Source organism: Aethina tumida, chromosome 5 (genome assembly GCF_024364675.1).
Source record: "Aethina tumida isolate Nest 87 chromosome 5, icAetTumi1.1, whole genome shotgun sequence".
NCBI classification, from domain to species: domain Eukaryota; kingdom Metazoa; phylum Arthropoda; class Insecta; order Coleoptera; family Nitidulidae; genus Aethina; species Aethina tumida.
Window position 1 is genome coordinate 14,962,795 of NC_065439.1, and position 18,355 is coordinate 14,981,149.

Below are 18,355 nucleotides of genomic sequence, written 5' to 3' on the forward strand. Positions count from 1 at the left end.
GTTTCTGTGAATGCAAAACGAACCGATCGTTCGTTGCACACGAAAATCCGCGTTGACCAATTTATTTTATTTGGTTTACTATTTTTTTCCTGTTGCGCCCGTACAATTTCTCGTTTCAGCTAAAACGGCTCGGCGAACGGAGTTGCGAAAGGTTATGGTAAAGTCGCACCGCACCGCACCGCACCGCGTCGTAATTATTCTAATTTCGCCGTTACAAAACGCGTATTTTTCGACGGCGCCGAAGCAATTCACATTCTCACACACGTAATTTGCGCGGACGGTGGCGCAAAAATCGGACGACATTTACCAATTGGCCTGGGATAAAACTCGTTACGAATGGTTACAATTTGATCGAGTAAAAGGAGACTGCTTTTGACACCTGCACAATTTCTTAACTTAGAATCTGGTGGATGCGCTCAATTTTAACAAAAGTCGATTTTAATTTTCATAAGTTGATGACGATAAAATTTCCAAAAAATAAATTATATATAGTAATATGAATTTTTCCAAAGTTCCAAAAAATTAATAGTTAATGATACATAAACATAAATATCTATCTAAAAACATTGTTTTAATATTAATAAACAGATAATTCAAACATAAATAGTGCTCAAACATAAATTAATATTTAAAAAATTATGTTTCATTTAATTTAATTTTTAATATACTTTATCATTTATCTGCAACTCTTTTTGTTTATACAATTTAAAAGTAAATGAAACTAAAAATAATTTAATTAAACATGAAAAATCTAAAAATATTTTTTCAATTGAAAGATTTAAAAAAATAAACATAAATAATAAGAAATTTGACAAAAAATATATTTTATTGCATTAAACGCTCAAATATGGTAACAATTTATTTTAATTTTTAAAATATAAGTCGATACATTCCAAAAAATTAGTAATTAATAAATACATAATTATAAATGTGTATTTAAAACTATGTGTTATAATAAATAAACATAAAATTTAAAAGTGATGGTTTAATATAAGTTTGTATTTTAAAAAAAAATATTTTATATTAAAAAAAAGAAAATGTATAATTTAAAATGTAATTTAACTTTAAATTTAACTTATCACTTATTTGAAACTCTTTATATTTAAGTAATTTTAAATTAAACGTGAGAAATCTAAAAATAATTTATTCAATTGAAAGATTTAAAAAAATAAACATAAATAATTTGACAAAAAATATATTTTATTTCATGAAACACTCAAATGTGGTAACAAATTATTTTAATTTTTAAAATATAAATCGATACATTACAAAAAATTAGTAATTAATAAATACATAATTATAAATGTGTATTTAAAACTATGTGTTATAATAAATAAACATAAAATTTAAAAGTGATGGTTTAATATAAATTTATAATTTAAAATGTAATTTAATTTATCATTTATTTGAAACTCTTTATATTTAACTAATTTTAAATTAAACGTGAGAAATCTAAAAATATTTTTTTCAATTGAAAAATTTACAAAAATAAATAATAAAAAATTTGACAAAAAATATATTTTATTAAAATTAAACGCCCAAATGTGGTAACAATTTAATTTAATTTTTAAAATCTGAGTCGATACATTCCAAAAAATTAATAATTAATGAATATATAATTATAAATGTTTATTTTAAACTATGTGTTTTAATAATATATACAAATATAATAATAAATAAAGATATAATTTAAAAAATGGTGGTTTAAAATAAATTTGTATTTAAAAAAATATTTTATATTAAAAATAAGAAAATGTGTAATTTAAAATGTAATGTTCATATAATTTTATTTTTAATTTAATTTATCTGAAACACTATTTTATTTATAGTAATTTTACATTAAATGGGAAATAATAAAAACAATTTTTCAATTGAAATATTTAAAGAAATGAACACAATTAATATCAAATTTGACAGAAAATATATATTTTTTTCATTAAATACTCAAATTAACATTTTATTTTAATTTTTAAAATATGTGCTGATATGTTATAAAAAATTAATAATTGATAAATACATAATTATAAATATGTATAAAATATATATAAAACTGTGTGTTTTAATAATTATTTAATATAAATAAACATAAATTCAAAAAATTCTGCTTTCATAAAAATATTAAAAATAATTTTTCAATTGAAATATTTAAAAAATTAACATAAATAATGTCAAATTTGACAAAAATATATTTTATTTCTTTAAACACTCAAATTTGGTCAAATTTTATTTTAATTTTTAGAATCTGAGCTGATATGTTACCAAAAATAAATAATTAATGAATACATAATTATAAATATGTATGTATTTAAAACTGCGTGTTTTAATAATTATTTATTATAAATAAACTTATAATTCAAAAAATGCTGCTTTGTATTTAAAAAATGTTTTATATTTAATAAAATAAAAAAATGATTAATTTAAAATGTAGTGCTCATTTAATTTAATTTTTAATTTAATTTATTATTTATCTGAAATTCTTAAGTAATTATAAATTAATTCAGGAAATACTTACTAAAATTAGAAGTATAAATAATATCAAATTTGACAAAAAATATATTTAATTTCATTAAACATTCAAATTTGTTTTTCATTTTTAAAATTTGAGTTAACATGTTTCTAAAAATCAATCAATGAATACATATTTATAAATATGTATTTAAAAAAAATATATGTTTTATTTAAAGAAAGAAAATAGATCATTTAAAAAGTGCTGACTTAATTTACTGTTTAAATTGATTTGACTTTTTTCTGTGACTTTATGTAATTAAAAAATTTCAAAATATATATCAATAATATCAAATTGGACAACACATATTTTATGTCATTTAGCACGCAACTTTAACAATATTGTGTTAAATTTTAAGAAAATAATTTTATTTGGTAAAAATTGCATTGGTATATTTTTATTATTAAAAATAAATAATAAATTTTTTTATCTAATTTTAAAATTAACTTAAATTTCGTCTGCAATTAAAGCGAGATATTAAAATCGAAACCGTGCCGAAACCGTCGCTCGACCCAAACGCAAAAGCCGCCCGTTGCGTTCGCAACATTCGCATCGGGCCCGTACAAATATTTACGCGTTCATTCACTGCAACCGGCGAAATTCCTGCGAATCGACCGCCGTCGCCATCTAGCGCCGGCGGGCCGTTCCCGCGGCTCCGGCCGTCCGTCGACAGATGGCGACGCGCGTGCCGCCGCGATTTTTCATTGTCAGGGTCGAACAACACGTGCACAACACAGGAACGAAACGTAAACACAACAATCCGAACGACGAAACGGAATGACATGTGCACGGACGTGTGCGTTCGTTCCGCCGTGCGAAAATCATTGTCTAACCTGGTGCCTCCATCGCTGACCGACGCCGTCGTGGGGGTTGGTGCTCACCCTTCCGTGCCGATGGTCCGGGCGCGAACTGGCCAAACCCGGCGGCGTCCCGGTCTGTTAAGCGGCCGTGTGGGTGGCCCGGATCGGCGCAGGTCCCGGACTTCCCACCTGTGGAACCCGCGAGGTTCACGTGCTGCAACCCTTCGGTCGGTCGTGTGCGTAAATGGCGAGGCGACGAATTCGCGAACCCATCGACATCTGGCTCATTAGAATCCGTTTTTGTTGTTGGGCTCGGTCGGATCTGATAACGGCGGACACACACAGCTCTTATCTCGCGAGGTTACTGAACTGGAATTGTGTCAAAGGCTTTTTTTTTATGCGGTGACGAGCGTAAACACGCCAGCAAGTGTTTTGCGACGTACGCGAGGGATGCAGTCGGGAAGCCATTCACGAATTTCGACCGTACTGACACATCTATTTTTGGCATAATTTTAAGGTGTTCAACTGAGGCAATAAATTAATATATGAAAAAATAACAAAGTAGAGAGAAAATCTAACAAAACTGTAAAAAATTAAACACAATTTAATAAATATTTTATTGGTGATCTTGATACACTTAAAAAACAGAACAGATAATTGAAGAAACTGGAGAAGTAATCCCTAGATTAGGAAATATCTATTTCTGATACTTTTGGCATAATTTGGAAAGGAGCAATTGTTAGAATTAATTTATGAATTTAAAATAATAATAAAATAATGTCAAAACAGATAAAAAATTTTCCATATGAAATATAATGAAATATTTACATTTGAACTTTTGGTATAATTTTTAAAGTTGGAGCTGATAGAATAATTAATTAACTAATGAATCAAAAATTGATGATTAAAAAATAATTAATTATAAAATAGTAAAAAAATAAAATAAATATCACAAAGTAGTAAATAATTAAACCTTAACAAAAGAAATAATTACTTCTGGTACTTTTGGTGTAATTTTGAAGGGAACAACTGATAGAATAATTAACTAATTAATCAAAAATAATAAGAAAAACATATCAAAAAAGACAGAAAATCTTCCAAAATTGTAATGAATTAAGCTACAATGAATGAAATATTTACTTTTGAACTTTTGGCATAATTTTTAAAGGTGGAGCTGATCGAATAATTGATTAATTAATTATAAAATAGTAAAAAATAATATAAACATCACCAAGTAGTAAATAATTAAACCTTAATAAAAGAAATAATTACTTCTGGTACTGTTGGTGAAATTTTGAAAGAAACAACTGATAGAATAATTAACTACTTAATTAAAAATAATAATAAAAACATATCAAAAAAGACAGAAAATCTCCCAAAATTGTAATGAATTAAGCTATAATGAATGAAATATTTACTTTTGAACTTTTGACATAATTTTTAAAGGTGGAACTGATAGAATAATTAATTAATTAATTATAAAATAGTAAAAAAATAAAATAAATGTCACAAAGTAAGAAATAATTAAACCCTAACAAAAGAAATAATTACTTCTGTTACTTTGGTGTAATTTTGAAAGGAACAACTGAAAGAATAATTAACTAATTAATCAAAAATAATTATAAAAAAATATCAAAAAAGGCAGAAAATTTTTCAAAATTGTAATAAATTAAGCTATAATGAATTAAATATTTATTTTTGAACTTTTGGCATAATTTTTAAAGGTGGAGCTGATAGAATAATTAATTAATTAATTAAAAAATAGTAAAAAAATAAAATATATATCACAAAATAGCAAATAATTAAACCCTAACAAAAGAAATAAATACTTCTGGTACTTTTGGTGTAATTTTGAAAGGAACAACTGATGGAATAATTAACTAATTAATCAATAATAATAATAAAAAAAATATCAAAAAGGACAGAAAATTTTCCAAAATTGTAATGAATTTAGCTATAATGAATTAAATATTTACTTTTGAACTTTTGGGATAATTTTTAAAGGTGGAGCTGATAGGATAATTAATTAATTAATTAAAAAATAGTAAAAAAATAAAATAAATATCACAAAATAGCAAATAATTAAATCCTAACAAAAGAAATAAATACTTCTGGTACTTTTGGTGTAATTTTGAAAGGAACAACTGATGGAATAATTAACTAATTAATCAAAAATAATAATAAAAGAATATTAAAAAAAAAAAAACAGAAAATCTTTCAAAATTGTAATGAATTAGCTATAATGAGTGTAATATTTTCTTTTGAACTTTTGGCATGATTTTTCAAGGTGGAGCTGATAGAATAATTAAATAATTAATTATAAAATAGTAAAAAAATAAAATAAATATGACAAAGTAGTATATAATTAAATCCTAACAAAAAAATAATTACTTCTGTTACTTTTGGTGTAATTTTGAGAGGAACAACTGAAAGAATAATTAACTAATTAATCAAAAATAATCATAAAAAAATATCAAAAAAAGCAGAAAATCTTTCCAAATTGTAATGAATTAAGCCATAATGAATAAAATATTTATGTTTGAACTTTTGGCGTAATTTTTAAAGGTGGAGCTGATAGAATAATTAATTAAGTAATTATAAAATAGTAAAAAATAAAATAAATATCACAAAGTAGTAAATAATTAAACCCTAACAAAAGAAATAATTACTTCTGTTACTTTTGGTGTAATTTTTAAAGGAACAACTGAAAGAATAATTAACTAATTAAATAAAAATAATAATAAAAAAATATTAAAAAAAGATTGTAATGAATTAAGCTACAATAAATGAAATATTTACTTTTGAACTTTTGGCATAATTTTTAAAAGAGTAGTGTAAAAAAATTTAATAAATATAATAAACACAAAGTAGGAAAGAATTAAATCCTAATAAAAGAAATAGTTACTTGTGGTACTTATGGTGTAAATTTGAAAGGAATAATAATAAAAAATCAAAAAGTACAAAAAATTTACCAAAATTTTAATGAATTAAATTATAAATTAATGCAATATTTACCTTTGAACTTTTGGCATAATTTTTAAAGGAAAAAATAGTTACTTTTGGCAAAATTTTGAAAGAGGTAACTGAAGGAATTACCAAAATTCAAAAAAAAAAATCTGACAAGATTGGATAAAATTAAATAATAATTAATTTTTGAAAGGTTTAGATTATCTAACAAATCAATAATAAAATATATCAAGTGATAGAATAATTAATTTATTTAAAAAATTATAAAAAAATTAAAAGATATAAATACATTGGTAAATTTAAAAGGAATAATTGATTGGCAATTATTCTTTGTCGAAATTAAATTTTCGTCCAATCTTCAAAGGTCGACTTTCCCACCAACACGTTTCCTGAATGCCACAAGAAACAGTTACATGCGGCATTGCCTCGAAAATGGCATAAATCAGGATTAGGAAACCGGTGCCAATAAAACGTTTTAATTAAATCTTGTCCTCAGTTTCAAAAAGAGAAATATCTACATTGTCATCTGGAAACATTTACGCTGCAACAATGTCGTCCGATTTCTGGTTGTGGCTCAAGGACCTCACCAACGACTCGTCCCACTTTCGTGCAAAAGTCAACGACCCGCTATTTGCAATACGCCCCCGGGCGGCGCCAATTTACACTGCCCGCAACATCCAAGGTTCCATTTTGTACATATATATTTAGACGTTAACCGATCGTACAATTAGATTTATCCGGCCAGTAAAAACCGAACGGATCCGGTTACAAGGGCCCAATCAATCCGTCTCTGGTTGTTGTTGGCTTCGAATTTTCAGCGATTTACATGTTCGATTTAAACCAGTGGCGTTTAAGTACGGTCCTGTAGTTGCGTAATGATGTAACCAATCGAGAGTGCGGCCCAGATATGGCCAGGGTCTATAACCCGTAACGCGGTCAAGACTCCCAATAATAAAGTGTACGTCGGTTGGTACACCCTGAATTGCAATCTCCGCGAGTCTTAGGCAAAGCGATAAACAAAACCAGTTAGTTGCAGCCGAGATTTTCCATTGGGAAAAACGTCATCGGTTTCATTTCTGAGGGAAATCACATCCACGCGTCTTGGTAATCAAACCACTGACGTTGCCGCCGAGAATAATCCGTTGTCAACGGCAGGACCACCTTTATATAAGTGGGAAAACGTTTTCCGACACTCATGCTGCATTCGGACCCGTACGTCACGAGCAATTAAATTTAATCGGTGACGTCGAAATTGGCGAATGTCGCCACCACGTGCCACGTTGGCCGAAACGAGAGACTGCTTAAATTAACCGCTTTGACGTGCGAACAACTAATGTAGAGGCACGAAGACATGTCGATAACACAGTTACGATGAATTGCCAAAGAACCGAAGGAATCGATTGTACAATCCGTCTTTACCTTGTAGGCATTTCGAACGCAGGGGTGTGTTTGAGGCCGATGGTTCGTTCACCCATATCCGAGGTCAGTTGATATGGGTCAATCGCCTCGTTTTCTACAAACCGACAACGCTTACGCAACACCATCTCCGCCATCGTTGTGTTTATTTATTTATATCTCCGTTGTGGAAAATTTGATGTACGAGTGTGTGGTTGGAGTTAATTGGGGGAAGCCCAAAGGCGACCACAGAGGAGCACGTTTAAAAACGGCCAATTTACTAAGAGAGCCGGTGCAACGAGCGTGTTAACCCCGAAGGAGGCCGACGAACCTATCATCGGATTTCGCGGGGGTTAATATTAGATTATCCAGATTTAAACCGTTTCCGGGAGAGGAAGTCAGCGACCTACGCCAACATCAACGCCGTTGCCCCGTTTCCTCCATGGGGATAGAGCATTTCCACGCGCCCACACGATGCACCCACACACACACACACACACCGAGTTTTTCCGCCACAAATTACCGACGTGCCTGATTAAAATCTATTTATAAGCGGTTATTGTTAACGTGTCACCGCCATCGACCAAACAACCACCCTCCCCCGCCATTTCCGGTCTAACCCAGTTTCCGTTTCAAGGTGAACGCCCCTTGAACCAACCACCGAATTTAAACAATCGGTGGGCAACGTTAATTGCGAGGAAAGTGAAAGAAAGCTGGGCAGACTGGTGCGTCGTAAGCTCGCAGACGTTCCGGCTGCGGAGAGAGTGAAAGTGGTGCGTGCCTTTCTCGATGAAAGTGATTTTTATTTTCCCCGTCATCTGGACCATCGCTTTCGTCATCTGCCTCGTTGTTCGGAGATAACGATCGACCCCGATCATTGGAAAGGGATAGAAGAGGATTTAAGGGTGCTAGCTTCTGAGAGATAGACATATTATTCATAGTCCAAGAGCTGCCAATGAAGATGATTTAAAAGCTGAAGTAGCCTTTGAAGGAAGGGCTTCACTCTTTGAGTAAAGCTGAACATGTGGGACTATGGACATTAATTAATAGCTGAAGGAAATAAGTATTAATTGGTCAATTTCTGATGTCCTAAAGTTGAAGACGCTTAAGGAAGGTGATAAGGTGTGTAAGGTGTGAAATTTTGGGGTTTTCCCCTTTGATCTGCCATCTTATATACAGAGCGAAAAACCAGGTCAGCGCTTGGCCAATACGCGGCCAGTTCATTGCACCTAGTGCGAGGCTCGGGGTCGCTTGTATTCCGAACCTCTGCGCGAGGTACCGACTACTATCGAGGTCGTTCGGCGCCTCGCGCGAGACTAGTTCGTTGCCTTTTTGTTTTTGAGGTCATTTTATAAAATACGCCAACTTCATATTCGTATCGTTGCGCGAAATGCACGTGACCAACTGTCTGTTCATCTCACTCCGCATTATCGGTGCGGAGGTGATGGTGTCTTTGTCTTTGTTTTCTGTACGTAATCCGGGCAATGTATTTCTGTGTAACCAATGTCAGCTTATCGCCGCGGCATTTCCATAAATGTAAATGGTTGAGTCGTAACTCATTATCGGCGATATTTAGAATTAATCGGTAATTACTCACGCACGGTTCGTTCCCTCTTACTCACTCGGGTTTGCGTCACATACCTGCAATCGAAAAAATGCAAAAATTAACATAAACATAATACTTTGTGTCTTAGTCTAAGGGCTAGTCCGCAGGGCTAGCGACTTTTTAGGTTGGCAACACACAACTACTCCTTCTTTGTTTTCAAGCATCCAAACATATTACTGGAGAAGGTGTTGCGAAGTACCGCTCTAAATATACCCGACGCATCTTATTAATAACCCCGAATAATATTTACAGTTCCTACGCCCGAACAAACAACGGGCATTCATGTCTAAATATACGTCCCCCCGCGATTAAAAAAGTTTCCGCGGAAAAGGCCTGTGCGAAACATATTTCCTCCGTGCTATTTTCGTGCGAAAACGCGTTACGCAAACGGCCCATACGGCAACGCGATCCGTCTTCTAATCGGTTGACATTGCAAAAGTTACGTGCGCTCACGAAACGAAAGTGAATCACACACGTAAACGGGCATGTGGTCTTGTGGCACGGCCGAAAGTGAAATTCGGTTCAAGAGAGTGCAACGACACGGCGAATTTCTAAAATTCGCAACCGCTTTCTCGGCCATCTTGACGCGCCGACGTTGTGCAAACCCGCCCTTAAATCGCCGTTGCTATATTTGAAGTATTTGCACAACTTGAAGAGGAAACTTTTAAAACATTTGATTGGATATCGTCAAAACTGGTGTATTTCATGCGAAACAGAATTTTGAAAACAAAACAAGGAAATTATACAGGGTGACTGGAAATGATAAACATTATCAATGATCAATTAATGACATCAGAAGTTTTTTATCATTATTGAATTAGAAGCGAATGTTTAATGTCTTTAATGTTTTGAATCAAAATGCCATAGATATTAGATTCTTTATCATCAGTAGATTTGGCACAAAGATTAAAATAAACATCAAAAGTCTATGACAAACAAAAGTGATCTATTATTAAGGAAGATAAACAAACCCCTTCAGTGTTGTTTATATGACATAATATCCTCATACAATTTTTTTTATTTTTTTTTGCCGCCACTCTGGCTGAACTAAGTGTTTAATGAGTTAACGATAAAATAAATAAATTATACTAATAACAATAAGACAATGAATAAAATGTTAAATATGTCTTATTGGAAATGTTTTTAATTTGTTTTTATTTTAGTGCGTGACGTCGAGTATTGTTTATAAATAGTCGAGTTATCGCATGGTGAAAGTGAAACTTCTTATCGAATAGATATTTGCGAACAATCGAAAGCGACGAAATCACAACTATTCTAGGTGTTTATGTCGCAAATACAATTAAAAATGAAAATGTATTTTATGAAACACTTTATTATATGGAATAAACATAGCTTTCGTAATTATTAACGGTGATAAATGTAGAGGAACAATAACAAATGTTGGTGTACATTTTTTTACAGTTGAAACGTTGAGAAATAAGGACCACTTTAAAAGAAAATGTCTAAAAATGGATAGAAAAAAGGACTAAATTTTAAAAATAAAATAGTTAAGAATTATATGAAAAAAGGAGATATATTAGAGAAACTTAATAGGTAATAGTACTCCAAAAGTACTAAAAAATAAAAAAAAAACATATAATTCTACAAATATGAGAGAATATAAGAGATAATTCATAAGAAAACTAAGAAGCCACTGTACTAACAGATGAAAAAAATGAATTTATATAAATTTAAAATAAAAATGAAGGGAATTATGAGGAAAAGGAGATTTAAGAGGGTAAATTTCTAAAAAATTTAATAGAAAGAAATATACGAGTACTCAAAAAGTACTAAAAAGAAAATAAAAAATAATTGCCCAAATTTGAGAAATATAATAAATAATTTATATGAAAAATAAGAAGTTAGAAAGGGAAATGTGATAAAAAAATTATGACTACCCAAAACAGTACTAATAGAGAAAAAAAATAATATTTATAAATTTAAAATAAAATATAAGAAAATTATATGAAAAAATGAGATTTATTAGAGAAAATATCTAAAGAACTTAATAGATTAATATGCTAGTACTCTAAAAGTACTAAAAAAAAATAATTTTCCAAATTTGAAAGAATATGAGAGATGATTCATAAGAAAACTAACAAGCTAGAAAGGAAAATATTTAAATGTAAAAAATATGGGTACACAAAAAGTACCAACAGATGAAAAAAAAAAAAGGATTTATAAAAATTTTAAATAAAAAAGAAGGAAATAATAAGAAAAACGGAGATTTAAGAGGGAAAATGTCTAAAAAATATAATAGAAAAAAATATACAAGTACTCAAAAGGTACTAAAAATGGAAATAATTTTTCAAATTTAAGAAAAAATAATAAATAATTTATAAGAAAAATAAAAAGTTAGAAAGGGAAATGTCTAAATGTAATAAAAAAATATGAGTACCCAAAACAGTACTACCAGAGAAAAAAAAAATAATTTTTATAAATTTAAAATAAAATATAGGAAAATTATATGAAAAAAGGAGATTTATTAGAGAAAATATCTAAAGAACTTAATAGGTTAATATGTTAGTACTCTAAAGGTACGAAAAAATAAAATTAAATAATTCTCAAAATTTGAGAGAATATGTGAGATGATTTATAAGAAAAATAAGAAGCCAGAAAGGAAAGAATATAAAAGTAAAAAATATGGGTACCCAAAATAGTACTAACATAGAAAAAAAAATAAATTTTATAAATTTCAAATAAAATATAGGAAAATTATATGAAAAAAGGAAATTTATTAGAGAAAATATCTAAAGAACTTAATAGGTTAATATGTTAATACTCTAAAAGCACGAAAAAATAAAATTTGAGAGAATATGTGAGATGATTTATAAGAAAAATAAGAAGCCAGAAAGGAAAGAATATAAAAGTAAAAAAATACGGGTATCCAAAACAGTACTAACATAGAAAAAAAATAATTTTTATAAATTTACAATAAAATATAAGAAAATTATGTGATAAAAAGAGATTTATTACAGAAAATGTCCAAATAATTATCCAAATTAAAGAGTCTATGAGAGATGATTTATAAGAAAAATAAGAAGCCAGAAAGGAAAAAATATACATGTAAAAAATATGAGTACCTAAAAAGTACTAACAGATGAAAAATAAAAGATTTTATATAAATTTATAATAAAAAAGAAAAGAATTATAAGAAATTTAGAGGAAAATGTCTAAAAAAATACACGAGTAGTTAAAAAATATTAAAAAAGGAAATAAAGAATAATTTCCCAAATTTGAGAAAAAATAAATAATTTATAAGAAAAATAAGAAGTTATAAAGGGAAAAGTCTAAATGTAATAAAAAAACATGAGTACTCAAAACAGTACCAATAGAGGAAAAAAATAATTTGTATAAATTTAAAATAAAATAGAAGGCAATTTATTAGAGAAAACGTCTAAAGAATAGGAATAAGATACTAGTACTCCAGAAGTATATAGAAAATGCAGAAAATAGAGAAAATAAATAATTCTCCGAATTTTAGAGAAAATGAGAGAAAAATAAGAGAAAAAATTCTACATATAATAGAAAAATAAAAGAAATATAAAATAGGCTAGAATAGGAGAGAATAATAAAAAAATAGAGGAATTCTCTGAGTACTAAAAATAGAAATAAAGAATGAGTCTAAATTTAAAAAAAAAAATGGGGAGAAATTAGCACACAAAGAAAAATAAGAGTACTGTGAGTACTAAAAAAAAAGAAAAAATAGTCTTGAAATCAAATAGTTACAAGTAATGGAAAATGAAATTTTTCCAATACCAATCAGACACTTAAAAGAATGAAGATCCATATCGAAACGATTTAATAAATTAAGCACCTTATCTCCGCACGATATTAGCGAACAATCGCAAACTTCCAATTATAGGACCGCGATAATCGCAATCGCAAAAAACAGATCATCGCACACTGGGCCAGGTAACCTATTTAGCGTGGCGAGAGCGTTGAACCCACCGTCGTTCGAGGTTGCGCCGCGGGCGGAGGGGAGTAGCGGGGGGCGGTCCCTCATTGGCGAATATTGTGTGTGTGTGTGTGTGTGTGTGTGTATGTGTGGAGTACATGTGCTGTTTTCGCATTTCAACCTCCAGTTAATTTCATCTTGCCCTAGATTCGTGTGGCCGTCGAGCGTACGGGTGAACGCACTAGCCTCGCGACGGGCGAACGAGCGACCTCGATAAATCCACACGTACGAATGTGTTGGTTGCCGAACGCAGTGGCGTCGACGCCGTCAGCTCCGGCGTGATGCCCGAATATTTTGTTTACCCGCACCGTTTACTTTGTATAATTGATTTTTTTGACCGGAGGAAATCGAAATTTATTAAATCTTCATTAGGTACAAGTTGAAGTCTAAAAAAGTACTAATAACGGAGAGAAAAAATAAAATACTCATATTTAAAGAAATACTAAAAAAGAAAAAAATCTAATAGTACTCCAAATTTAAAAAAAAACTAAAAGAATTATAAAAGAAGATATCTAAAAACGTGTGAAAAATATGTAGGTGGGTACTTCTAATAGTACTAAAAAAGAAGAAAACGAGAGTACTCCAAACTTAAAATAATAATAAATACAGGACAGCTTTAAGAAAAAAATGTGAGGAAAATTAAAAATAGAAGAAATAAAAAAATCAAAAAGTACTAAAATAATAGAAAACAAAAAACGTATTCCAAATTTAAAAAAAAAAAATAAAAAAGAACAAGAAGAAGAAGAAAGCAAAAAAATATTTAAAAATAGATAACAGAGTTAGACAGTCCAAAAACTTCTAATAATGAAACAAAACAAGTGTATTAATTTAAAAGAAAATAATGAAAAAAGAAAAAAAAATTAAAATATAAAAAAAGATTAGGAGTGGAGAGAAGTACCTCAAGGAGTACTAAAAAAACCTAGTTCAAGTTGAAAAGAAAAGAGAACCATAAACAGGAAGCAAGATATATCTAATCACAATAGAAAAATACCAAACGGTACGAAAAACAAGAAAAAAAAATGAAAGGAAGGAAAAATAAATTATCTAAAAATAGATAATAGAAGAAATATAAGAGAAAATATACAAAAAGAAAGTTTTAAGAAAAGAATAAAGAAGAAAATGTCTAAAAATTCAAAATAGAAGGTAAAAAAGAAAAATTCCTAGAAGTAATGAAAGAAGGTTAAAAGGAAACAAATGTATTCCAAATTAAAAAAAATTGAAAGAATCAGAAAAAAAAGAAGCAGAAAATGTCTAAAAATAGATCATAGACTTAGATACTTCAAAAACCTCTAATAATGAAACAAAACAAGAGTATTAATTTAAAAGAATATAAGGAAAAAAGAACTAAAGGAATATAAAAAAAATACAGGAGATTGAAAAGTACCTCAAAGAGTTCTAAAAAATGAAAAACGTACTCCAAATTGAAAAGAAATAAAAACCATAAGAAAAAAAAAGAAGCAGAATATATCCAAATGCTACGAAAAAATGAAGAAAAGGCAGAAGAAATTATCTAAAAATAGATAATAGAAGAAATTTAAAGGAAGCTATACAAAAAGAAAAAAACAAGGTAGTTTTAAGAAAAGAATAAAGAAGAAAATGTCTAAAAATTCAAAATAGAAGATAAAAAAGAAAAATTCCAAGAAGTAATGAAGTGTAAAAGAGAACAAGTATTCAAATTAAAAAAAAATAGAAAGAATTAGAAAAAAAGGAAGCAGAAAATGTCTAAAAATAGATGATAGACTTCGATACTTCAAAAACTTCTAATATTGAAATAAAACAAGATTATTAATTTAAAAGAAAATAAGGCAAAAAACTAAAGGGATATAAAAAATACAGGAGATTAAAAGTATTGAAAAGAAATAAGAACCATAAGAAAAAAAGAAACAGAATATATCCAAACTGTACGAAAAAAAAAAGAGAAAAATGAAGGAAAGGAAGAAGAAATGACCTAAAAATAGAAGAAATAGAATGTCCAAATTTAAAAGAATAAAAAGAAAAATATATAGAAAGGAATTAGAAATGAAAAAATATAAGTACCTCAAAAAGTACTAAAAAACACAAAAGTATTCTAAATTTATTATAAAATAAAAAGGATTTGTAAAAATTACAACATATATTAGGAAAATGTTCAAATAGTACTAAAAAAGAGGAAAAACAAGAGTACTCAAAATTTGAGAAAATTAAAGAGACTGTAAGAAAGAAACAAAGAAAAAAGTACTCCAAATTTGAGAAAATAAAAGAGAAGTAGAAAATGTCTAAAAATACCTAATAATAGAAAATATTTTGTATTTTTTGTGTTGTGACCCACTATTATATTATATATTAAAAAATATTAAATTTAGAGCACTATAAAATGAGGAAGAAGAAAACGTGTGAAGAAGTATATTTTGTATTAATGTAATTTAAGAGTGTATGTACCCCAAGTAAGTACTAAAATAGAAAAAAAAAGAATATGTGCTCCAAAAAAATAAAAGGGGATTATAAGAAAAAAAATGAATAAAAAAAATGTCTAAAAATACAGTATAGTACCGGAAAAAATATGTAAAATATTCATTTTTTATATAAATTTGAGTTACCAAGACAATATTAATAAAATACCCTAGTAAGGGAGCCAATAAGAAAATTAAATATGAGCATTGTTATAAATTCAAAAAGGGCGAATCAGCATCAGTGCAATTGGCGCACGCCCCTGCCCGAAATATCAGAGAATTCCTCTGCACCCCGGGTACCGAGACTACCGTTTGTGACACGGATCTCTGAAGCTCGCGCAGCGCCAAGTCGTCGAATTAAAAGTGAGTGAACGCGCGACAGAGACGCGAACACGCCGTAGCACGGGACAGACAACATCGTCGAAGGCCGAGGTGAATGAACTAGCCTCTCTTCGAGTCCGCAATGTCCTAGATATCGTAACGCGCTGAAAAGTGAAAACGGCCCGATCAAATTCCCGGTCGACGACGACCGCGGGAAAATGATTTTTTCGCTTGCGGGACGTCGAATCGTCGGAGGCGTCGCACCGGCTCGTTTATGTAACCCGCACCACGTCTAATTAGACCAGGTGAATGTATTTTTGGGGACGGTTGACCGAGGTCAGTATTACCTGCCAGCACGCGTCCTAGTAGGTTCTCCGAGTCCTGGGGCGGCTGCAGGATCGGCTCCTGCTCCATCTCGACGTCTTCCAGATGGCCGGCCGTTACGCAGGCCGTCTCCTTGTAGTCGTTCACAGTCATCCCGCTCTCGTTCCGGGGAGAGTGGATCGGCACAGTCCCGCGACTCGGCAAACAACTTCAACAACAACAACAACCACCGCACATCCCCCGAATGGTCACTGTACACACAATCGTCTGTTGTAATTTGAGCGAGATGAAGAGTGAATAAAAATTGGCTGTGGCGAGGAAAAGAAGCGGCTTCGGGCTCGTGGCGGTGCAGAGCGCGTAGTGCGCTCGCTTTCAGCTTTGGTCGTCGAAAGCCTCCCGTGACCCACTAACTCGGATCGGCGGTGCGGTCAGCGCACTCTTGGCGACGGCGTCGTGGCGGACGACGACGCCGCTCGCGTAGGGGCGAGGGGCCTTTCGCTTTCGGAGATGCCTCCTCGAACCGTGCCCGACCTATCCCAACGACTTTTACTTTTCCGATGTCCGTTGGTGGTTCGTTAACTGCTCTTGATTGATTTGTACCCGACGATTTATTGTTTATTAATTCGATTTAAAAATCAGTGGAGACGCATGTTGAATAACGTTCGACATGTGTTCAATATTCAGTTATTTTAATCTGTTAAGAATCTTAGATATATTTGTAAATAAAAAAAAATATACATATTTTATCAAAATAAAATAATTAATAAATTGTATGTTTTAAACCAAACTTAACATATAAATAAACCTAGTAAATATTACAAAAACATAAACATAGATAATAAAATAAATAAAATAAATTAAACACATAAACAAATCTCATGATTAATGATATTAAAAATAATAAGAAAATTTGATAAGAATATTTTAATATTAAAAATATAACTTAGACGAAGGTTGTATAAATAAATTATCATAAAAAAGTATATAAAAAAATAATAAAAATTACTAATTTGTTTTAACAATAGTTTTTATTTATGAAAATCGTATTAACGGTAATAATAATAATAATAACAACAATAATGACAAATATTTAAGGACAATAAAAATTTATAATTTGAAAATATTTCTTTTAAAAACAATATTTTTCATAATACGAATAAAACTACATAATGCATAAATCATTTTTTTTAAATATTATTTATTTTAAAAACACAATATTTTTAATTATGACTATATAATATATAAAGGAAACACACACACACACACACACACACACACACATATATATATATATATATATATATATATATATATATATATATTAATGTTTAAATTATAAAAAACTGATTTTTAAGGACAAGGAAAATGTTTAAATTTAAAATATTATTTATTTTAAAAACACAATATTTTTAATTATGACTATATAATATATAAAAGAGAAATTACTAATTTGAAAATATTTTTACAACATTTTTAAATAAATATATTATTAAGAATATTTTCAAAAAATAGTATTTCTTAGACAAGCTTTATGTTAACAATTTATTTAAATCATAATAAAAAAAAATTAAGAACATGATAAATAACTAAATTGAAAATATTTTTTATTTCTTAGACAATATTCATATTTAAAAATTATTTAAATCATAATATATATATACATATTTTTAAGAATAAACAAATTTACTAGATTGAGAATATTTTTTATTTATAAACAAAATAATTTTATATATGACTAAAATATATAAAATTAAAAAATATGATTTATAAAGTTAAGAAAAATTACTATTTTGAAAATATTTCATTTAAATGATTTGATATTTTTATAATATGGGTAAAATAAAATTTTTAAATAATTATTATAATAAAATTATCAAAAAACAGTATTTCTTACACAACCATAATATTTAAAAATTATTTAAATATTAATAAAAAAATATTTTTAAGGACAAGAAAAATTACTAAATTGAGAATATTTTTAATTTAAAAATAATATTTTTGTAATATGGGTAAAATAGAATATATTAATTAAATAATAAATTTATTTAT

The 18,355-nt window shown here is 29.2% G+C and overlaps 1 protein-coding gene across 3 annotated transcripts in view; it reads right to left on the bottom strand.

Moving 5' to 3' along the window:
• The window catches only part of LOC109602277 (ecdysone-inducible protein E75), a 111,506-nt gene that overhangs the window by 43,727 nt on the left and 49,424 nt on the right, over positions 1–18,355 (bottom strand). The window contains exon 1 of one of the 3 annotated variants that reach the window (XM_049967411.1): positions 16,330–16,671. The exons of 1 other annotated variant lie outside the window; for it this stretch is intronic. In XM_049967411.1, coding sequence (XP_049823368.1) covers positions 16,330–16,459 — 130 coding nt within the window. In that variant the 5' untranslated portion in view covers positions 16,460–16,671. Of the gene's footprint in view, positions 1–3,339; positions 3,368–16,329; positions 16,672–18,355 lie in introns of those variants that run through there. One more of the 3 variants, XM_049967413.1, reaches the window with a different exon arrangement.